Source organism: Danio rerio, chromosome 13 (assembly GCF_049306965.1).
Source record: "Danio rerio strain Tuebingen ecotype United States chromosome 13, GRCz12tu, whole genome shotgun sequence".
Taxonomy (NCBI): Eukaryota; Metazoa; Chordata; class Actinopteri; order Cypriniformes; family Danionidae; genus Danio; species Danio rerio.
In genome coordinates this window covers 44,884,337-44,910,000 of record NC_133188.1, presented here as the reverse complement: position 1 = coordinate 44,910,000, position 25,664 = coordinate 44,884,337, and the positions used below count along the sequence as shown (strand labels likewise).

General features: G+C 35.4%; 1 protein-coding gene across 30 annotated transcripts in view; it reads left to right on the top strand.

Moving 5' to 3' along the window:
- The window catches only part of pcdh15a (protocadherin-related 15a), a 759,862-nt gene that overhangs the window by 496,370 nt on the left and 237,828 nt on the right, over positions 1 to 25,664 (top strand). For all 30 annotated transcript variants that reach the window (XR_012388492.1, XR_012388488.1, XR_012388474.1 and 27 more), the window contains 4 exon segments: positions 5,400 to 5,555; positions 18,930 to 19,049; positions 20,738 to 20,848; positions 25,481 to 25,651. Coding sequence is in view for 3 of the 30 variants with exons in the window: in XM_017358710.4 (XP_017214199.1) it covers positions 5,400 to 5,555; positions 18,930 to 19,049; positions 20,738 to 20,848; positions 25,481 to 25,651 (558 nt within the window). In the remaining 27 variants the exon portion in view is untranslated.

Here is a 25,664-nt window from a genome sequence, read left to right as displayed (position 1 = left end):
GGGAATGAAAGTAACCTCCATTTCTCTCTTTCACTGTGGCCCATTTCACCTGCTGGCGTGACTTTTCCTCTCGGCTGTATGCATTCCGCAGCTGTACCTGTGCATTGTCGCGGCACGGGAATAAATTTCCAAATAAATCGTGTGAGCAGTCGGTAACTCTGGTGTAATTTTAAGAGGATTGGGCGGACTCACAATATCACAATATCACAAGCAAGCGCGCGTGGTGTGTGTGTGTGTTTATACAGACAGCTTGTTATAGCCACCCCCCAAAATACAACACTGTGCATGAAAAGCATCGTCAATGCACCGTGATGCTCCGAGATATCGAATTGAACCGTATCGATGACATGATAATCGCAACCGAACCCAATCGTGAGACCAGTATAGGTTCACACCTCAAGTTTTTTTTTTTTTTTATTTCAGTTAATTTTATCTTAGGCTGGACTGAAATCAGTTGTAGTTTTTTCCTCTTCTGTGTTTCTGCTTATTAGCAGCAGGTGTTCATCATTAGTGCCTATCAACTTTAACTGCTGAGTAACATTAACTCAATTTGAAGAGGGGCCAAAAATTCTGAACTGAGTAAATTTGACATTCTATATATATATATATATATATATATATATATATATATATATATATATATATATATATATATATATACATATATATATATATATATATATATATATATATATATATATATATATATATATATATATATATATATATAATTGCTTATTTTTAACAGAATTAATTGTTTTATAAAATATATATATAGAAATTTTAAGATTTTAAATATCTTTTAGATTTTTATTAATACTATTGACCGTGTACGAGCGGACGCAGCCATTTGAATCTTTTTGGCTCGAGACTTCCAGGCTCATTTACTTCCATTCATTTTTAGAAGTTCAAAACAGCTCATTATGCTCCTTGATGTTGCAAATTGACCTTTTCTTATAATATTAATCTGCTTTTTTTGTATAGTCATGAACACATTTGTTTGTAGAGCAAGTCGTTTGACCGTTTTTTGCCATTTGTTAATCCTAGTCGATTCTCCCATAGGCAACTGAATAGGAACGATATCAAAAACAAGCGTGCGTGCGTATTTTAGAATAAGGTCCATACGTAACTATATATATATATATATATATATATATATATATATATATATATATATATATATATATATATATATATTATTTATTTAATTTTTTTTAACAGAATGAAATGTCTGTCACTTGTTTTTGTTTGTTATCTATGGAATAATGGAAAAAAAGAGAGCACTAGAGGGCGCTGTTCAGACCTCTGGAATATATAATAGGTAAGTAGGTGAATGAAGAAGAGATTCAGGTGTGGTAGACAGAAGCATGGTTTCTTGGAGCTGCTATAAACTGTTTGTTTTGTGAAGTCCTAGTTGGGAAATCTTGCATTTAGCTAAATCTAGCTCAGCCTAAGGACTTCCTTATTGTCCAGATAACTGAATGTTTGGGAAATGTATTGGTATGCTGTCTGAATAAGATTTGATGTTTTGGATACCATCACAATGAAGTTTCATTTCTCACTTATCTGCAAAATGTTAAATCAATGCAAAAGTAGAACAACATATTTCAACGTTTTTATTTCGAATCAGTGACCAGCATTTTTATTTCCATTATTCCATGGAGGGAAAAAAAAAAAAAAGTCCACTGACAACCCTAATAAGTTGACTGAGCTCAATTATTTGTGTAAACTCGTTGCCTCAATTTAATTGAGCAATAGAGTCTCCCTAAACGCGCATATTTAAGTTTATTTAACTTGACGGTTTTGTAGACTATACTTATATGGTTCAGTTCACCAAATTTAGTACTAAGTTTAGTGAACTGAACAATTTAAGTATATTCTACAAAACCAGCAAATTAAATTGAGGCAACGAGTTTACTCAATTTAGTTCAGTCAACCCATTAGGGTTTTCAGTGCAGTTGCAGTTACATAGAAGCTGAGGAAATGTGATTGTCTCTTTAATTAATTATTTCTTTACATTTAATTTTAAAAGGCCCTCAAAGTCCAATACTATACTGTTTTAGAGAATAAAAACAGCCAGTTCTTCATGAAGACTAAAAAAGTAGCATATTTTACTCCTACAGCCTCCATAGGAGGATTGTGATTCCGCTCCTCTTTTCCACAAGTTTCATCTCATCCCTCTTCAACTGTCTGTCTGTACATTACACCGCTCGTCTATAAAGAGTCACACGTGTGTCTGTGTGCTGGAAAAAGAAGCGTTGTGGTGCTGACAGGTCTTTTTCTGACACTATATTTGAGGATGATTATAGGACAATCCCTCCACTTCCTCCTCCTCGTCCTCTTCGGGAGGCTTTGTGGGATTCAGACACTTCACCGAGAAACTCCACTGTTTGTTTTATTCCCAGCACATCAGGCCAGGCATCTGATTTATACTCAAGAGAATAAACAGGCTTCACATTAATCCTGTTTACATTGTTACATCCGGTTGTGTAATTGTGTGTATTCACACATACAGAGATGCCACTGCTGGATGTGTTGTTCAGGCTCTTATTACTAATGCTGCAAACTATAAAGTTATTGACTGGTTATTGCTTCTGTATTGCCACATATAGACCTGAATGTACTGTAAATGAGCCACAAATGAAAAGGGATTTTTAGCCTTAAAATAGTCCCAACCCAAGCTCATTCTGGAAACGTAGCCCTGCGGACGTTTCTGGAGACCGCGATTTACGTGGCCGGAGGTACGTAAAGGCCACGTTTGGTTTTTTCGAGCGAACGCTGCGGGGCGGTGTGGCGCCGCTCCGCCCCTCCTCTTCGTGCTCGCCGGCCGACGGCTCGCCTCCGAGTGGAGGGCTTTCCCGATGCAATCAGTTTGTCCGCTTAGCTCACAGCGTTGCGTCGGCGGGGTGGAGGCCCCGGAGGAGGAGCCGGAGCAGGCCGCGGTGGACGACGACCGGGATCGAGTCCGGGGAACAGCAGGTTCCGGAAATCAGATAAGACGAAAAACGGAATCTAATAAAATAAGGGCGAGAACGCGGCAGGATCCGAAAACGCGGTCGAAATCGAAAACGAGGGCTTTTGCTTTCTTTTTTCCGATCCGGCGGCTTTTCGCGCCAGAACGGCGCGGGCGCGAACACCGCGCGCTCCCGAGAGGCGCCCGAGACGCGAAAAAGCGCGCACAGCGGCCTCTCGCGGATCCGCGAAAACAAAAAAACGCTCAAATACGTACCTCCCGGGACGTAAATCGCGGTGGGCAGAAACGTCCGCGGGGCTACGTTTCCACAATGAGCCCGGGTTGAATAGTCCAGTACAGCAAATACACTACCTGACAAAAGTCTTGTCGTCAATCCCAGTTGTTAGAACAGCAAATAATAACTGGACTTCTAGTTGATCAATTGGAAAAGTGGCAGAAGGTCGAGAGGTTTTTATGATGAATCATCTGTTGAACTGCATCATAATCATTACAAATACTGCAGAAGACCTATTGGAACCTGCATGGACCCAAGATTCTCATAGAAATCAGTCAAGTTTGGTGAAGGAAAAGTCATTGTTTGGGGTTACATTCATTATGGGTGCATGCGAGAGATCTGCAAAGTGGATGGCAACATCAACAGCCTGAGGTATCAAGATATTTGTGCTGCCCATAATATTACAAATCAAAGGAGAGGCCAAATTCTTCAGCAGGATAGCACTTCTTCTCATACTTCAGCCTCCACTTCAAAGTTCCTGAAATAAAAGAAGGTCAAGGTCCTCCAGTATTGGCCAGCACAGTCACTAGACATTAACATTATTAAGCATGTCTGGGGTAAGATAAAGGAGACATTAAAAATAAATCTTGAAGAACTCTGGGAGTCCTGCAAGAATGCTTTCTTTGCCATTCTAGGTGACTTTATTAATAAGTTATATCAGTCATTGCAGAGATGTATGGATGCAGTCGTTTAAGCTCATGGGAGTCATACACAATATTCATTCTGTTTCCACTGCACCATGACTTTATATTCTACACTGTACATTATTTCTGTTAAGTGACAAGACTTTTGTCTGAGCAAAGTCAGAGCTTTCTGTCCTATTTTAATAATTAAAAATCAAGGCTTGATCATATTTTATTTTGGTAAAATAAGCGGAATCTAGAGGCATTTGCCTGTCATATGAGCCACTTCTGATACCAAATAATCAACTAGAAGTCAAGTTATTTTTTGTTGTTCCTAAAACTTGCATAGGCGACAAGACTTTTTTGTCTGGTAGTGTATAGTAGTTTGAAATATGTGTATATATTTTCTAAAGTATATATGTTTACTTTAATTTACCTATTTTTTTGTATAGCACAATACAACAGTCATTGACCTTTATGCTGTACGCAAATTGTATAAAAATGATACAAGGAAGGAATAAAACAACATAAAATGCATAAAACATGAAACAAATCAAAGAAGAAGTACTATAAAGTTTTTTTTTTCCCCTTATCTATTTATTTATAATAAATTAGTGTGTGTGTGTGTGTGTGTGTGTGTGTGTGTGTGTGTGTGTGTGTGTGTGTGTGTGTGTGTGTGTGTGTGTGTATATATATAGATAGATAGATAGATAGATAGATAGATAGATAGATAGATAGATAGATAGATAGATAGATAGATAGAAAGATAGATAGATAGATAGATAGATAGATAGATAGATAGATAGATAGATAGATAGATAGATAGATAGAAAGATAGATAGATAGATAGATAGATAGATAGATAGATAGATAGATAGATAGATAGATAGAAAGATAGAAAGATAGATAGATAGATAGATAGATAGATAGATAGATAGATAGATAGATAGATAGATAGATAGATAGATAATCACACATAATCAAAAGCAGTCAACAAAACACTTTGATTGACATCTCCCACATTTGTCATCAGAGGGTAAAAGCCCTTATTTGCAATAATTTCTCCTCATTAGTATAAGACATTAGTCTCGTTTTTACATCTGCTACTATGCTGACAAACAGGTATTTGTAGCTTCACCCTATTTTTAAAAAAGACCTCAATCTCATTTGAATTTAAAGCTACAGTATAGTCACCAAAATGACACAATAATTAGGATCAAAGCCTAAAAGCGGCCATTTCAAAGAGTTATAAAACATTAGTAGTGACAGTAGTATTTTGAGCTAAAACTTCACATACACACTCTAAGGACATCAGAAACTTATATTACATCTTTTACAAAGGGGCAAAACAGATCCCCTTTAAATTGCAAAGATGTACCACATCATTACTGCTTTACTGTATATTTTCAGAATGGAAATTCAGCTTTGGTGATCAAAATAAATTGAATTATTCCAGACTTCTGATTGTTTGTGTGAGTGTTCTCTGTTATCCTCTAAAGCCTTGTACATGTATGTGCTCTTCTTCCAGCCGCCAAGCTCCATCACTACCATCGTGGTTCAGATCCAGTGCACCAATGAGCTGGTGGGAACGGTTATTCTGCATGAAGTACGGATAGTGGTGAGGGACAGAAATGACAACACGCCTCGTTTCCAGCAACCTCGTTACTATGTATCAGTTAATGAGGTGAGGCTGATCACTGATGCACTACTTCATTCTCTTTCTCACTCTCTCTCTCTCTCTCTTTCACTGTCAATTCACTTTAATTAAATGTGCATAATATCCCAATGTTCTGTGAGACACTAGAACAACTGGACACTTTTTTACACACTGTGCTCTTTTAAACAAAGAGCTGTGGTGGTTATTACACTTACACTAACAATTCCGTTTGATTCATTATTATTATTATTATTATTTTAGATAAATTTTGTTCATATATTTATTATACATTTTCTGTCGATCAAAGAACTGCATCCAGAACTGCATCCTAAATACCTTATATATATATATATATATATATATATATATATATATATATATATATATATATATATATATATATATATATATATATATATATATATATATATTAGCATATTTAAGTCTTTGTAATAATATAAGTCAGCATCATTATATCAAGATACATATATTTATTTGATGTATATATTGATGCACAGTATATTTAGAATTTAACATACAATGTCTTAAATTAATTCATTTTAAGTTTATGTAATGTGCTTTATACAATACAATAATTATTGTTTCAAAGCAGCTTTAAAAAGGTGCACATTATGACATTACAATCAAATGAAGTTAAAGTTACAGTCAAATATAAGTTATATAGTTAACCTACAAATTTATTGTGTATTAAGTGTATGAGTTGTCCTCGAAGTCCTCGATGTTTGGCATCATCTCTTCATATGTGTTGTCCCCAAGCGGCAACCTCCCGTTCTCCCTCAGGAAGCCAATACGGAAGTAACTAAAACTGCAGTTCATCTGAGATTCCGCTAGTCCTGGCCGCTCCTGGCTCCAAAATAGAGCAAATTTCAATGGAGCCCACTGTTAGAATGGCCAACTTTACAGCCAAAAAAAGGTGTTTACAGCCCGGTACAAAAACAGATTTTGGTTAATACAGCTAATATTATCCTTCATGACAACTGTGAGGGGGGTGAATTTTTTTATAACTCATCAGTTTTCTTTATTTTAGGCTATATTTAGTTTGCATAATTAAGGGCGTGGCCACTTGATTGACAGCTAGGTCTTTCTGGTCGCCGTCACGTCACCTCAGCTGACTCCTGTAGATTAGCCACTGAACTCTGCATATTTATCGTATTTCTGTATTGTTTTATGTGGCTTTACACAGTCGACTGCCTTTTGGACTTGTTTCCTACAATTATTAGATGGCATGGCATGTTGAGTGCACTTAATTGTGCTCAAAAACCATTCACGTGGCCTCCGTTTCCCATGTGAGTAAAGTTATATACGTATATACCATCTCTATACATGTATTTGTTTTATTTAAGATCATTTATCGTTTATTTTTATATTAGAGCTGTAATGCACTCCAGAATCTGACGGACTGATTAGCTGTAGGCTCTTGAACAGTCATCTGAAGCGTTGTCATACAGTGTTATGCTGGATTTCATCAATAGTCTTACCTTAACTAACACAGACTATATCTGAAGTGTTTGGAAGTAATTCGCGTTTTCCTCCTGTTGAAAAACATCATAAGAACAACGTTTAGTGGCTCAATGTATTACAGCAGTGTTTTTAAGTCTAAACACTTTATTGATATAGTATACAAGCAAGCACAAGTGGTCAGAATACAAACAAGTCGCAGGTGATAAAGTATTAAGCGTTGTCCCAAAGTAAAGTGTGTCTGAACCAGGTCCAAGCAAACTGCCAGCAGTGTCTGTAGCTCCGCTCACTCTCCGCCTTTTTGCCCTTGTTTGGTATCTCATCGTGGGTGTGATGACGCGCGAACAAAATGTCGACGGTTGGCCGCGCCTACTTGTGGCTTCTTTTGCGATCTTTAGAAACATATGTGTGAAGTCACGGATACTACGTCCATATATTTTACAGTCTATGGTTGTCCCTGAGGTCATCGATGGTTGGCATCATCTTTTCACAGGTCTTAGATCACATGAATGGCGCTTCATGATCTTCTATTGGCCTCGGGATTAGCATCCCTGGGTGGAAATAGAGGAAGAAAAATTTTGTGTTCATAATGAATTGGAACAAGAGATATTAAATATCAATGAAAATATGTTGGTGTTATAAATGAAAATAGCAGTTTTATAAACAAACAAAGAAACAAACATATAAAGCATATGAGTGTTTCTAACAACAACAAAAAAAACAGGTGTATTAAGACAGTAGGAGTATGTCCTACAGGTGATTTGTGAAGCTCCACTCATGCATCATACCATTAGGCGATGCATTATGTTTATGCTTTACTAAAAAAGATAGGTCTTTAATCGAGTTTTGAACTGAGAGTGTGTCTGAGCCTTAGACATTATCAGGAAGGCTATTCCAGAGTTTAGGAACCATAAATAAGAATGCTCGACCTCCTTTAGTAGACTTCGCTATTCTGGGAACTACACTCAAAAAAAAAATTGTTGAATGAACATGATTTAATCGTGGCACCCTTTATGCATCTAATCCAATCAAGTAAACCTGAACTGCTTTGAACATGTTGTATGAACACAAAGCACATTTGTAGATAAAACATGGTTTCAATATGTCAGTCTAACTTCTTTGCAACTAATTGACTCAAAATGTTTGTATTGTGTTATTCTAATTAAAATGATTCTAATTTACTCAATGTAACACTAAAGCTTTACTTTAACAAAATTATGTCTTGTTAAATCAGCTAGTAAATATCTTGTTCAATATTGTCGTTTAAATTAATTCATTCATTTTCTTGTCGGCTTAGTCCCTTTATTAATCCGGGGTCGCCACAGCGGAATGAACCGCCAACTTATCCAGCAAGTTTTTTTACGCAGTGGATGCCCTTCCAGCCACAACCCATCTGGGAAACATTCACACACACACAATCATACACTAAGGACAATTTAGCCTACCTAATTCACCTGTACCACATGTCTTTGGACTGTGGGGGAAACCGGAGCACCCGGAAGAAAACCACGCGAAGGCATGGAGAACATACAAACTCCACACAGAAACACCAACTGAACCGAGGTTCGAACCAGCAACCTTTTTGCTGTGAGGCGAACGTGTTGTTTAAATTACATTTTTTAAAATTACAATACTATGAAGCAAGATTTAAAATTAAGTAATTCAACACAAAAAGGACAGAAAACATGTTATATATATATATATATTTCTTTTATTATAGCCTTTAGCAGGCACCAATCACATTTAAACAAATTTCTTCTTTAATATTCTGATACAAAATGTTATATAATATCCAAAATTGTAATATGTAATATAAAATGTATAAGAAACATTTAGCCAACCACATAACATGCATAACATTCAAGCTCTTGGGAAAACCAATTCCCAAACTGTGCCGAAAACACGCGGTAATACTTCTTCTTGTTGTTTTCGTATGGTGACATCCAAACGCACTACCGCCACCTACTGATATGTGCGAAGTGACTCTCCAGAGTGAGAGTTGTCGATTTGAAGCGTCTCAGTCTCATTGAATCAACATGTTCTAATCAAATTCATTTGATTATTTCTTGATTCAGTTTCAAATAACATGAATTAATCATTTAACATACGTAAACTTGATTTGTTCTTTTCAATCTGACAAATTTTTATTTTGTATATCCAATACATGCCTAGTTGATTTTTTTGAGTGTACCTGAAGCCCTGAGTTTTGAGACCTTATGCCTTATTCAGACTAGCAGCCACTTTGTAGCTGCCTGTCACTCTGGGTGGCAACCTGCTGCAAACGCAGGTCTGTGAGCACGAATGCAAATGGCCTCTAAGCGAGCTGAGAGAATCACATGAGCTCTACTGGTGCTCATATTGGCTGTCAGTCGAGAAAGTCGCTCTTCATTTGCATAAAGTTAAAGGATTCTCAATTTTGTCACATCGTTTAACACGCCCACCTGGTAGCCAACGATCGCTGTCGCTCACGTAGACGGAGGTTGCCGGAAGTCACTCGCTCTCCGTTCATATGGACGGTCGCTTGTTGCTTTGCTGCGAGTCGCTTGTTGTGTGAATGAGGCTTTAAAGATCTGAATTCCACCCTGGAATTAAGATGATGATATGTGACCCTGGACCACAAATAAGGTTAAAGCATTTGGCATTTTGATTTTAGAAAGTGGATTTGATATGCTGTTCATTGGTGTATGGTTTGTTAGGATAGGACAATATTTGGCCGAGATACAACTTTTTACATTTGAGGGTGCAAAAACATCAAACTATTGAGAAAATCACCTTTAAAGCTGTCTAAATGAAGTCCTGAGCAAAGCAGATTACTAATAAAATTCAGAAGTTTGAAATATCAATGGTAAGACATCTATAAAATGTCTTCATGTAACATGACCTTTACCTAATATCCCAATGATTTTTTTGGATTAAATAAAAATCTATAATTTTGGCACATAATAAGACTGTGCAACATGAGATTGGTTTGTATGTTAAGGCTAATTTATATTTTTGCCTGGCACCATGTCGCAGACCTGCACTGACTGTGCATGCATCTTACAAAATGGACGAGGCTTTTGAAGGTGATGTATTCGCCGTTAAGATATTGTTTAAAACAACAGGGGCAGCCAAAAGAAACCCACCGTAAAGTCGGACAGATAAACGTTGAAGTAGGAAGTTTCCGTAACTACGTCATATCATTAATATCATTCATGATTTTTAAACTAATTTTTTTGTATTCTTTTTATTATTTGTTTTAATGATTATAAAGATTTTATAACCATTCAAGGTTTCTTTAAATCAAACTCTGATGCATCACTTGTCATATCTTGGACAGTTCTGCCTATTAAAGTTAAATATCAATGACAACAGAACATGGGTTGCTCTACCAACATATTTTTTTATTATAGCAAGAATAAAAGCCAAAAAAAAAAAAAAAAAAAAAAAACAGTACACTAGCTAAAAAAAGCTGACCTTTTTTTTTTTGGTTTAGTCTACTGCAGAATTCACACATGATTTTCTGGCTAGTTTGTGTCCTCTGCTTATATGCCAAGGCAATGATGGTCCAACATTCTTGACCATTATCATCAATAAAGCCTAGAAAAACAGGTCATCCGTATATTGTAAACCACTCCATTCAATTATTGTTTTCCAGTTATCAAAGAAATAATTGTGTTATTCCTTTAAGTTTTTTTAACTATTATATTGTTTTAATTTCAAATTTGTAATATATACATCAGTGTAAATCTATGAATGGTGAAAAAACATGTTCATTAATTGTTTGCTAAAACCACATGGGTCTCATCTTTTGCCATGACCTCTATTTTTGGTTTAAACAAAGTTACCCCTCAAGTTTTTATAACCTTCATTCATTCATCCATTCATTTTCTCTTTGGCTTAGTCCCTTTATTAATCTGGGGTCGCCACAGTGGAATGAACCGCCAACTTATTCAGCATATGTTTTACGCAGCGGATGCACTTCCAGCTGCAACCCATCTCTGGGAAACATCCCTACACACTCATACACACACATACACTAGACACAATTTAGCCTACCCAATTCACCTGTACCGAATGTCTTTGGACTGTGGGGGAAACTGGAGCAACCGGTGGAAACCCACACGAACGCAGGGAGAACATGCAAACTCCACAAAGAAACACCAACTGACCCAGCCGAGACTTGAACCAGCGACCTTATTGCTGTGAGGCGACAGCACTACCTACTGCGCCTCTGCGTCACCGTTTTTATAAACTTTCTAACAAAAAAATGTATTGGTGTTTCCAAATATGTAATGTAATATTAATCTTGACAAGCAGTTTTGGAGTATTTAAAGTTTTCCTATTCAGACAGAATCCCTGACCATACTACTCAAGAGGCCTTTCAAAGATGGCTGCCGAGTGATATGTCTTGCCTTAAAGGGACTTTGGTAAAAGTAATGTATCGTTACACATTATTCAAGTTTTCATCTCGAGTAAATTTCATTTAAAAGATGTTCTTTTATTTTGGTTTTAGAAATTAATTTCTCAACATTAAAAAGAACAATAATACTCAGTCATCCCTGAAAATTGTTATTATAAATTTTATATATACTATGTATAAAAAAAAAACATTTCAAAATGTTACTTTAGTGTTCTCAATGAAATAAAGACTTGGTGTGCTTTCATTATTATTCAGCAACAACACAGGCAAGAAAACTATGCTGAGAATGTAAAGCTGACATATAAAGTCATTGTATAGTCTGTTGGCGAACTTCATCGCTTATTCAGATCTAAAATAGCCCCTTTTGGCATCAGCTTAGAATTATGCTTAAAATTATGCACGCACACAGACACATGCTTGACCCTCCTCTCCACAAGTACAGATATGAGGGCTATTTTTAACCGTAATGGCTTTCATTTATTTGGAATATGTTTGAATATCTTCCACAAGCGCGTACGTGTTGAGGGTGTGTAAAAACCTGCCGTCTTTGTGCTTGTCAGTCTCTCTCCTCTCCTTGAAGTCAAATATGCCGTCATCATTTTTCTCTCTGCTTTTCTCCTGCTGCACATGCAAAAATGGATTTATAAAGCACAGGCCTGGTTTCTCCTAAGTTTTTTTTTTTTTTTTTTTTTCCTGCATTTCTGTCAGTTGGTTCCATCATGCTAATATGCTGATAACTCACTAAAATTAGTTTACTGAAACAACACACTGACCAGATTTACATGCAACTCTGTTAATGCAGGTAAAGCATGTTTACAGTAGCGCTCTTTTTTTGGTGGTAGTGCTGCCAAAATGTAATATTTAGCAAATCTAATTTTGAGTATTTAATTTGGTATAGACTGATGGTATTGTGCTGTATTTGGACTGTAACACTTATTTCTGCTGCACAAGATGAGAACACACCTAATATAATGAGTAATAATACGTTTGAGGTATATATTATTTAATTGACTTGTTCTTGTCATAATTTAATTCAAGTTTATTTGCATCTGCTTGTTAATTCGTGGTGTATGAACTATGTTTCCAGGGCCACGTTGATCTTCATTCAAATTGAGAAAATATTTATTTATGACCACTTTTTAGTCATATCAAACATTAAAGTGAATTTTATATAAAATAATGGTGTACCCAACAGTCAATACACGTCTGTGATAAAAAAAAATAAATAAAATTAATTAATTAAATTAATTCTAGCGTTTATTTTGGCAACGCTTTACTTAATTTGTAAAAAAATTCTCTCTCTCTCTCGCTCTCTCTCTCTCCTCTCTCCTCTCTCTCTCTCTCTCTCTCTCTCTCTCTCTCTCTCCTCTCCTCCTCTCTCCTCTCTCTCTCTCTCTCTTTCTCTCTCTCTCTCTCTCTCTCTCTCTCTCTCTCTCTCTCTCTCTCTCTCTCTATATATATATATATATATATATAGCGATCGTGATCGTGATTTTCGAAAGTATTGCATCACTTTGTAAACATTTATTATTACCATTTGTTGAGTCTCCCACATACAGATAGAGTGATTGGACCTAGAAGCCGCTTTGCATGACGTCACACTTAACAACAGGATATAGTTTTCACAATAATTATTTTTCAAAGCAGCTTTGCAAATGGTTCACAGAATTGCATTACAGTCAAAATCCGAAAGTTAAGGTGTTGTGCATAGGGTCAAGAAGGGCTCTGCGATATCTATATATATTTATACAAAAATTTATATATATATATATATATATATATATATATATATATATATATATATATATATATATATATATATATATATATATATATATATATATACTTGTTGATATCTAATTTTTGGCAGAAGTGGCATTTAGTGCCTTTTGCATCTGAACTCTTTAAATGTAATTACGATATAGTCAAAATCTCATTATAATCGCATATAATCCATGTAAACATACTAAACTAACCAACCCAGGCTCATTCTGAAAACGTTGGCCCGTGGACGTTTCTGGAACCCGCAAAATACATCCCGGGAGCTACGTATTTTTGCAGTTTTTGTTTTCGTGAATCCGTGAGAGGCCACTGTGTATACTTTTTCGCATCTCAAATGTCTCTCGCGAGTACCATTCGCGCCTGTGCTGTTCTCGCATAAACCCACCAGAGGGACCATCTGTCCAACTGGCTGAATGATTGACTGGGCGAACGGCCAATCGGCTGACCTACCCTCCTCCTTCCCTGAACCCAACCAATTCTACCAATTGACTTGCCTGCCTGCTTACTTCCCCAAACCCAACCAACCATTTACAAAAGCCGTCCAGAAAAAGAAAAGCCCTCGTCTGATTTTTTACCATGTTTTCGGATTTTACCACATTCTCAGCCTGTTATGAACTCGTTCACTTTATTTATTGGATTCTGTTTTTGTCTTACCTGATTTCTGGAACCGCTCTTCCCTGGACTCGAACCCGGTCGTCGAGCTAACTGGATAAACTGGTTACGGCGGGAAAGTCCTCCACACAGAGGTAAGCGGTCAGCCGGTAAATGCGAAAAGGAATGATGTCATACCACCCCGTAGCGTTCTCTTAAAAAATGAAATGCAGCCATAGGTACCTCCGGTTGCAAAATTCGATGTCTCCAAAAACGTCCGCGGGACTACATTTTCAAAAACTAACTTAATGTCAACTGTGATTTGGTTAATTGGGGTCGGTAGATCTATAGTACATATTAATTTTCAACAATGACACTTATATTAAACTGATTCATAATTTAACAATCTAGAACAAAAGCAACCTTATGTGAAACTGAATGTGCCGAATGAACTTAACTTCATATACTAGAGTTTTTGATTATTGCCTGTTTTCTTTATAAAGCTGCCTTGAGACCATTTTCATGGTTTAAAGCATTAAATAAAAGTGACTTGATTTTATTTTTTTGTTTTTTTGTTTTTTTTTTAATACCAGGCGATGTGCTGTGTGTATTTGGAGGTGGATGTGATCACGAGCGCTGCTTTTGATCCAGAAGGGCCATGTCTTGCTTCATGGGTTTTCTGGGTGATTTGGAGCCCAGAGGCAGTGCAGGCTGATACAGCATGTGTGTGGGAGAGAGAGAGAAACGAGAGAGCGGTTTCATGTGTGAATTTCAGACCTCAGGGATGCTCACAACGACCTCTGATTAGCACCGGATCGGCAGGTTGTTTTCCAGAAAATGTTTTTGACTTCATCTCTGGTGTGGGAAGAAGAGGAAAGTGCTCAGAGTACTGTGAATTTACACCATCTAATTACACGGGCACTGCACAATTTTGGTCGCAACTGAAAAAATAATTCAATACAGTATTACAGAAAAACAAGTGTTTAAAAAAGCTGTAGTAGCAAGAAATATAACACTTTTTGTATTTTTATTTTGAACAGAATGTTAGTGTGTTTGTTTGCTAGGTAGCAAAATGCATCTGATGCACTGAATTCAGTATTAAAATCTAGTGTTTTTAGATCACTTATTAGATTAAATGTAACAAGTGAATCAATTCTAGAATAAGCATCTAGAGCGAGGAATTTAATATATAGCTAATAAATGACATGCAATTAATGCTAGCATTTATTTTTGTTACACTTTACCTGAAGAGGTGTTCATAAGATTGACATAAAATCTTCATAATCATGACATTATATGTCTTGAATGTAACTGAGATTTTATTCATGCTTATTCAATCATTGGATTTCTTGTCGACTTAGTCCCTGTAATCTGGGGTCGCCACAGCGGAATGAACCGCCAATTTATCTAGCAAGTTTTTCCGCGGCGAATGCCCTTCCAGCCACAACTTATCTCTGGGAAACATCCACACACACACACACACATACACTTAGGACAATTTAGCCTACCCAATTCACCTGTACCGCATGTTTTTGGACTGTGGGGGAAACCGGAGCACCCGGAGGAAACCCACGTGAACCCAGGGAGAACCTGCAAACTCCACACAGAAACGCCAACTGACCCGACGTTCAGTGACCAAGCGACCTTCTTGCTGTGATGCGACAGCACTACCTACTGCGGCACTGCATTGCCTATTCATGCTTATAACAACTGTTATTAAGTGACATTTGCTCAGTTATGTAATTTTAAAAGGAACAATGACGTTGTTTGTTATGACAACTTTACATAAGCAAATACATCACAACTATTCATTATCTTAGCTTGTCATAAATATATCATAAAAATGACTGTCATTAGGCCTTCATAATTGTGCCATTAATATTTTTCACAGATGTTTTGCTGTCTTGGTAATGTCAAGTTGTACTGACAAAAAGGAAAGATTTGTAAAGACAAAATCTGGTTGTGATGGCAAGTTGTGAAGCATCTATAATATCATAACTGAGCGAATAAAAACGACTTAGAGCCATGGCTAAAATCTCAATCACATTCATTGAGGGTCATGTCATGTTTCTAAAGGTTTCATGATACTCTTATGAACACCCCTTAAGTAAAGTGTTACCCTTTATTGTCTTTTGAAACATCTGTAAGCTATGGCTGCCAAACAAAAACCATAAAATTAAGGTAAAATTTCTTTGTTGAAAAAAAGTGCAAAAAATAATATATCTACAGATATTTTCATTAAAATGTTTACAGAGAAACACTGTTATTTTACAGACTTTTCCTAGATTATTACTATCAAATCCATTTAATAAAGTAACACACCAAGAGTGCTCACATACACCTGTTTCAGATTCCGCTAATTGCACACACACAGTCGGAGGATCGTTATGAACTGATTACATGCACTTTAAAAGCAGCACAGACGCACGCACCAATTGCCTAGTCTTGTTATACTGCTACTGTGAACATTATGACGCGGTTCTCTTCTTTTGCCTTGTTTTGTTTGTTAATTGTTTACGTTGTTTGCTGCCGGGACTGACCATTTGCCTGTTATTTGACCATGACTCTGGATTCCCTGCAAAATGTTACATCTGTTTGCCCCTGTGTTGACTGTTGCGTGCCTTTGGATCTGCACTCATTTGTCAGCGTCCCCTTCATGTTAAAGTTCCATTTCATTTAAGATCTGTAACTGAATCATTCCATATTATTTAAACCTCTACATGTTTTACATAAGCACTATTGTGAGAATTTTAATCAGTTGTATCTCGTTTGTTGTTTTTTCCAAATATTTTTGATCTAAAATAAAACTGTTAAATTACAATCATGAGCATGTCTTGGCATGTTATTAAAGGTGTTTAATCGTAATGATTTAGGGAAAATTCTTTTAAATAACATTGTTTTCTCTTGAACTTTTAGTGCAGTCACTTTATTGATGATGTTTGATCATAATAATCTAGGAAAAGTCTGTAAAATAACAGTGTTTTTCTGTAAACATTTTAATGAAAATATCGGTAGATTTATTATTTTTTGCACTTTTTTTCAACAAAGACATTTTACCGTAATTTTATGGTTTTTGTTTGGCAGCCGTAGCTGCCAGTCATCTGTCATCTTTTTTTTTTACGATTTTTTTTCTTACAGTGTAACATATGCACTGCTGAGCAACAAAGACAGTGAAACTGCCTTTGTTAGCATATGAGGCTACGCACTGGTGTGCGGGAGAAACAGAGTAAAAGCCATTCTCCCAGATCAACAGTTACCTTTCCCTATTATACCCTGAGCAAAGCATTGTCAAACATGAGTGAAAAACCAACCCCCAAAACCAGCTGAACATGAGAGCAAAGTTGAAGAGATGAAGTGGGGGAAAAGTACATTAACATACTCTCCTCAGGCCATGACCCAACAATAGTAAATATATTGTAGATTGAAATACAATTAATCGATGTCTCTGTTGATTTCATCACTACAACACTGAAGTCATAAACTGTCAAATGACACCAAACATGACAAAGTTTTCTGAAGGAAGAACACAAGCAGATGAATTGTGTATGGTGAAGAGCACATGGTTACTGCAAGCAAATTGCAGAGATGTGTATCGGAGCTGTGAGGAACTCTGCCTCACCAAGAGGACCCATCCCATGCTTGGAATGTCTCAGTAGTCCTTCATTAGCATTGAAGGAAAAGTATATATTTTCTCAGCTTACACATCTAACATGTCATAACTGAGCAAATGAGATTTTATGACACATAAGCATGCCTAAAATCTCAATTACATCCTTTGCATTTGTCATGTCGTGATTCTAAAGATTTCATGACAGGGTAACACTTTACAATAAGGTTCATTAGTTAATGCATTTACTAACATGAACTAATCATGAACAACACATGTACAGCATTTATTAATCATAATTGAACATTTACTAATGTATTATTAACTTCCAAGTCCATGCTTGTTGATATTAGTTAATGCACCGTGAGTTAACATGAACTAACTGTCACGTATAAAATAATGTTCAGGTGAATCCAAGTGCGAGTTAACAAAAATAATATTTATTGACACCGTCAAACAAAAAGCAAGGAATGAAAGTAGTGCTAGTGCTAGGAGAGATCGGGCAGGAATCAGGTACCAGAAAACAGTCCTCAGATCCTAAGCACAGACAGAATAGCACACAATAAGCACACGTAACGAACTGACAAAGACACACAGAAAACGTGGCCCATATATAGGCCCGAATATGAGCCTCAGCTGGCGGGTTCATCAAGCCAGCAGAGTGCCGTCATCACACGTGATCAAAACAGATACACGTGGAGAACAAAAACAAACCAACATGATCAAACAGACACTCCGGAAGAGCGCACAAACCTGCAACCGTGACACTAACAATGAACAACTGTATTTTCATTCACTAACGTTAACTAACATGAACAAATACAGTAGTAGATGTATTTGTTCATTGTTTGTTCATGTTAGTAAATGCATTAATTAACACTAACTAATGAACCTTATTGTAAAGTGTGACCCATGACAGTCGTATGAACACCCATTTAAATTTAAAGTGTTATCTTAATTTTTGTGTTTGAAACATCAAGACAAACAATTTATTAATTTATTTCCTGTCATGGGTGTTATTGCTTTCTATTACCTTCAATTATATGTAACACCACTTCACTGAATATGCCTTTTTTTAATCCTAACACGTAATGAGGCGTTCTGCGAAATAATAATTCGTAAAGAACATCAACAGAGAAAAAAAAAACATCAAATGCAAATGCCACCGCAGTTGTAGAATGACCCGCCTGTTATTTTAATATCAGTAGTGAGTGTATTTATGTTCAGACATGATTGTTTTTCTCCCTGTCTCTCATTTTCCGTTTTGACTCCCGCTTTTTTGTTGTCTTCTCTTTGTTTCGCCTTTTCTCTGTATTTTTTTTCTACCTCTTCTGTCCCTGTGTCTTCGATTGATACAACAGAAACACACACACACACACGCGCACAAACACACACAAACACACACAAACACACACACACACCATCTGCTGGGTCACATCTGAGGACTGTCAGAGTCGCTGTATTGTTACACTCGCGTATCGCCAGGGTCTGATGTATGTTTCATGTGTTTTTTTTTATTTATCATTTTTGTTTTTTGCAGCTCACTCCTGTTGGCACCACTATCTTTACCGGCTTCTCAGGAAACAATGGAGCCACGGACATTGACGACGGACCAAACGGACAGATTGAATACGCCATTCAGTATAACCCAAATGACCCGGTACTTCATTTGATCAGGCTGAGCTTCTGCAGTTACACTAAACTTCTTCATTGTGATTAATGATTTAGCAGCGTTTTCCAGGTGCCTTCTGTTTGTGGTGTTGTATTATAGGAAATACTGTAAAAAATAAAATAAAATCCTTGCTTTGTTAAACATCAATTAGGAAAAATTTGAAAAAGAGCAGGAAGGCGAATAGTTTTGACTTCAACTTTTTTTCAACATTTTTTTATATTTGTAATTGCTTTTAATAGTGCAGTTGTAAAACTTTGACTTCCTGCATTTATTTTAGTTTTGTAACCTTGCCTTGATTAGTAAAAATATATCAATTGTGTTATTAATTACTGTACATATACATTCACTGGCCACTTTATTATGTACACCTTACTAGTACTGGGTTGGACCCCTTTTTGCCTTCAGAACTGCCTTAATGCTTTGTGGCCTAGATTCAACAAGGTACTAGAAATATTGCTCAGAGATTTTGGTCCATATTGACATGATGGCATCACGCAGTTGCTACAGATTTGTTGGCTAAATGTTCATGATGCAAATCTCCCGTTCCACCACATCCCAAAGATGCTCTATTGGAATGAGCTCTGGTGACTGTGGAGGCCATTTAAGTACAGTGAACTCATTGTCTTGTTCAATTGAGATGATTCGTGCTTTATGACATAGCGCATTATTCTGCTGGAATTAGACATCAGAAAATGGGTACTGGGTGGCCATAAAGGGATGGACATGGTCAGCAACAATAGTCAGGTAAGCTGTGGCATTGACACGTTGTTCAATTGGTACTAATGGGCCCAAAGTGAAAATATCTCTCACACCATTACACCACCAGCACCAGCCTGAACCATTGATACAAGGCAGGATGGATCCATGCTTTCATGTTGTTGATGCCAAATTTTGCGCCTACCATCCCAATGTCGCAGCAGAAATCGAGACTCAATCAGACCAGGCAACATTTTTTCATTCTTCAATTGTCCAATTTTGTTGAGCTTTGTTGTGGTCTTCTGCTGCTGTAGCCCATCTCCTTCAAGTTTTAAGTGTTGTGAATTCAGAGATGCTCTTCTGCATACCATAACAAGTGGTTATTTGAGTAACTGTTGCCTTTCTATCAGCTGGAACCAGTCTGGCCCTTCTTCTCTGACCTCTGGCATCAACAAGGCATTTGTGCCCACAGAACTGATATTTTCTCTTTTACGGACCATTTTCTGTGAGCCCTAGGGATGGTTGTGCATGAAAATCCCAGTAAATCAGCAGTTTCTAAAACTCTCAGACCAGCCACAACCATGGCACATTCAGAGTCGCTTAAATCACTTTTCTTCCCCATTCTGATGCTCGGTTTGAATTGCAGCAGATCGGCTTGATCATGTCTACATGTCTAAATGCACCAAGTGATTGGCTGATTGAAAAATTTGCATTAATGAGCAGTTGGACAGGTGTACCTAATAAAGTGGCCGGTAAGTGTATTTGTGATAGATATAAAAATGTGAGTAGTGTAGTTCTTCACTAGTGTGAGTTGTGACATACTATATAAAACTAATGTCACAATTGCCACCAGTTTCCTCTGTGGGACGGCACTTAAATGAACAAATCAATATATGAGAAACAGTAGACTTTATTCAGCAAAATTGAACATGCAGACTGATGTTTTATTTAAAATCTGTCTTCTTCTGTGTCCCTCTCAGATGTCAAACAGGACGGTGCGGATTGCTGGGACGCTGTCTGGTAACATTGTTTTGGCAGAGCGGCTGAACTACGAGGAGAGAACTCGATATCTAATTATAGTCCAGGCCAATGTAAGATTATTAACACATAAATATCCTTCACTGTCATTGGATGTTCTCTCAGTGTTCTTGTTCTCGTAATACGTTTAAGAGGACTGTTTCAGCTTAAGCTGTTTTGACAGGCTTTTGATTACCACAGATAGTCACTCTAAAATTGTTAACAATAATGCTCTTATGGAAAGGCTGTCTGGCCAAGGCATAAAGTTTAAACATTTTAAATCACAGAGTGTGTGGCTTTTAGTTTGATGTGCCCTTGCTTTTATTTATTTATTTATTTATTTATTTATTTATTTATTTATTTATTTATTTATATTTGTTTATTTATTATTATTCATTCATTTCTTTCTTTCTTAATGCATTTATTCCTTCATTTGTTTATTTTTATTTAGATATTATTTATTTATTTATTTGTTTGTTTGTTTGTTTGTTTATTTGTTTGTTCGTTCATTTTTTATCCCTTTATTCATTTTTGATTTTTATTTATTTAGTTATGTTCATCGTATTATTAATTCATTCCTTTTTATTTATTTGAATATTATTATTTGTCTATTTATTTATTCATCTATTTTTTACTCTATTTTATAATGATTTTGTCATTTTTTTTAGTTTTATTTAGATATTATATTATATTATATTATATTATATTATATTATATTATATTATATTATATTATATTATATTATATTATATTATATTATATTATATTATATTATATTATGTATTCATTTATTTAATTATTTATTATGATGATTTATTATTTTATTATTATGATTTATTTATTATTATGATTATTGTTATTAATATTATTTATTTATTTGTTCAATCATCCTTTTATTTATTTATTCATTTATTCTTTCTTTATTAATTTATTCATGCTTTTATTTATTTATTTATAAATTTATGTATTTTATTTATTTGTTTATTTATTTATTTATTTATTTGTGTATAGTAGTTTGCAAGTGTTTAAGAGCACTTGTGGCTTTAGTACAAGATTGCATTTGTAAGTCTACATATTAGCGTTATGGAGTGTATTAGATTTGTGTTTAGGGGTTGGAATTTGTGCTTGGCTGGTTTTTGCTTGAGAATTTATAGTGTGATTTTGAGTTTGAATTATGTGAGTGTGAGTTATGTTTTTTATGTTAGCATAGGTAAGTTTGAGTTGTCAGTTCAATGTTTGAGAGATTTTCAGTTTTAGTTTGATTGGATTTATGAGTTGAGTTTGCCTTGAAGTATAAATTGTGCTGCTTATTTATGTTGGTGAATTTATCGATGTGTTTGAATTTGCACTTGCTAGTTTTCATATGAGATTTTTTATTTATTTATTTATTTTTTGGGAAGGGGGGGGGGGGGGGGTTGTATCTGCCATAGAGAGTTGTTTTATATTTATGCAGATTGACTTTAGGAGTTTTCTTATTTGAGTTTGTGTGTTAAGTTCAAATTTACACTTGCAAATTTATTTATACAAATGTTTGAGTTTGCATTTAGGACTTTTTTGAATTTGCTTTTGAAATTTGAGGTTGAAGTTGCACGTAGATGATAAGGATTTTTAATTTTATTTTTGCGTTTTGAGAATTTGCAACTACACAAGTATCTTGATATTGTGCTTGCAAATATATGTAGAAGAGTTGTTTTAAGTTTGCTTTTACAAGAGTTTTTGAGCTTGCATTTTAGGCTTTTATTTTGCTTTTGTGATATTAAATGTAAGTTTTATATACTTGTGAGTTTAGAAAAATTATACTTGTCAGTTTACATTATTTTAATTTGATTTAAGTTTGCAAATCTAAGTTTATTTTACTTGATTTATTAGATTAAATGCCATACTTTTATTATACAAAATATATTTTAGTATTCAGAATGATTATACTTTTTATTATTCAAAATTATACTTGAGAAATTTGCATCTTTTAGTTTGTATCTGAGATTTTTTTATTTAAATTTGAAATTACAATTAAAATCTTAATTAAAAAAATTAAATAAATAAATCTTATGTTTTCAAAATTCAGCTTTCAAGCAATACCATTGTCCACTTATGTTGTATCATTATAAACATTTTTGTTTTTTAATCAAAATTACAGCCTTTTTATTTAGCAGCATTCCCCATGTGATGTACTTTGTGTTTTTCCCCCATAATATTTCCATAAAGTAAAGCCAACCCTAAAAATAGGCATTAAGTTGTGCTAGTAATGGAAAGGTTATAGGTTCAAGGAGTGAGCCGCGTTCACACTGAATAAATATGCCTGCTAAATAAGTACTTACTCTGTAACCTTTCCGGTAGATTAAAATAATATAACCTTGAAACTTTGGTCAAGCGCTGTTGAGCCTGTTCGGTTGCCAGTTTTGCACAATGCGCTCTTTAAAATTCCAGGCAGCTCCCCATATCTGTCACTGAATAACTGGCATCCTGATTCACTTCCAAATGCATCCCTCTACCTCACACGAGCTGCATACACAACTAGCCCAAAGCCGTCTGGAACAGCAGCCCGTTGAGGTGTCCAGACCCCAGAAGGCCCTGAGTGTGTTTTCATAGAGCCAAATGACTCAAATAAATGCCTTACATCATGGCGTCTACAGCTCTCCTTGAAGAAAATCAAATCATTTTAGGATGTTAAAAATTAGGGGATGGGGTTGTCACTGAGTTTGTTTCTCATTTTCTCTGAAATCTTGTTGGAGGATTAAATGCTCAACCCCAGAATCACATTAGATTTTATTATTTAAAAACTAACATTAAATGCAGACCATGATTATTGAAATTTAGTTAGAATCATTACGTGTAGTACATTATAATAGTAGAAGAGTGCAGATGCAAAAACTGCCTGAAATTTTTTTCCAAAATCTATTCATTTTGGCTTAGTCTCTATTTCATAGCCACAGTGGAATGAACCGCCAACTATTCCAGCATACGTTTTATGCAGCAGATGGCCATCCAGCTGCAACCTAGTACTGGGAAACAGCCATACATACTCATTCACACACACTGTAAGAAATATCTGTAATTTTACAAATTTTAAGCGTAAAATTAAAGAAATTTACTGTAAAATAACCGCGATTAAATTACAGAAATTTACCATAAAATATTGTACGTAAAGTTAAAGAAATTTCCTCAATTCAATTTCCTGTAAGTTTCTGTAATTTATCGTCTGTTGTTTCACAGTAAATTTCTGTATTTTAATGGCCATTATTTCACTTTTTTTTTTTTTTTTTAGCAATGGATTACATCACGGCCAATTTAGTTTATTCGATTCCCTTATAACGCATGTGTTTGGACTGTGGGGGAAACCGGAGCACCTGAAGGAAACCCACGCAAACACATGGAGAACATGCAAACTCTACACAGAAATGCCAACTGGTCCAGCCGGGACTCAAACCAATGACCTTCTTGCTGTGAAGCGACAGTGCTAACCACTGAGCCACCGTGCCACTTTCTTCCAAAATTCTTATTTTTTGTATGTGACTGTGTATATGACCATGAATTGTTTATTTATTTATTTATTTATTTTATTACCTTTAAAGGGAAATAACTGAACATAAACAGTGGAGGCTGAAATAAATGCTAATTTTGGGAGAACATTTAATAGAGCATTTAGAGGTTTTTTAGCATCAGAACTCATATTTTACATATGTGTTTAAGATTTTCTCTCTTAATTAGTTTTAAAAAGTTCTGAAAATTTGTTGAAAGTTTATGTTCGTGCTTATGGATTTTTTGTTCGTTTTATTAGGTTTTATTTAAATTTTTTTGTGTGTGCGCAAAATATGTTCTAAATGCTCTAAATGTTTTATACGCTACTCTCTTTTCCTTTCAGAACTATTTTTTACAGTACACTAAAAAAATGGTTTATTGCAAATTGTTGCAAACAAGAATAGACAAATTCAGTTGAGCATTGCTACATTTACATTTGTTAAATTCAGCTTGTATAAAATGTTTGCAACCACTTACCTTAAAAATTTTATATTTTTTTTCAATGTAGGTACAGAAAAAACAATGACACTCAAGATCTTATAGACAAAAATTGTAACTACAATATTAAGACCCAGTACCAATTGCACCAAAAATAAAAAATACAACAAAATAAAACAAAAAAAATTTAAAATAAATAAACTTATTATTATTATTATTATTGTTATTATTATTATTATTATTATTATTATTATTATAATTGTATTTAGCATTAGTAATTAAAGAAAAGAAATTATTAGCATTAAAGAAAACAAGCTGGCAAATGTGTTCATGTAATTGAATGTGTATTGACACACCTATTTTGGTGCTGTTTTTGGTTACTTCACTATGTAAACACAGCTTTTCTCTACAAATACATGTCATCGGGTGGTTCCCAGCCTACCTTAAGTGTTTCAAGCCTTACCACAACACTCTTCAGTTGGTGGTTCACAGCTAAGCCATTGCCCATCTGCTCATGGCTTCCGGCTTTTCTCCTCTCTCTTACTCTACAACGTATTTTATTTTATTTTGACTTATTTTATTTTGTTTTTTAATATGACATGATATGATATGATAACTTTTCTATTTTTTCTCATCCACTGTTTTTATTGTTACCATATCCCTCTATGTGTTCTATCTTCTATCCGAAGGTTGTATCTAAAGGTTTGTATCTATATTAAAATGTCAACTTTTGTTTCTTTATTGTCCAGGACCGGGCTCCATATCCAGGAACGCGGCGCACAGCTACCACTACTCTGACTTTGGATGTTTTGGATGGAGATGACCTGGGCCCCATGTTCCTACCGTGTGTGCTGGTCAACAACACGCAGGACTGTAACCCCGTCACGTACCGAGTGGCTATTCCTGAGCTCACAGACCCAGTAAGAAAACACA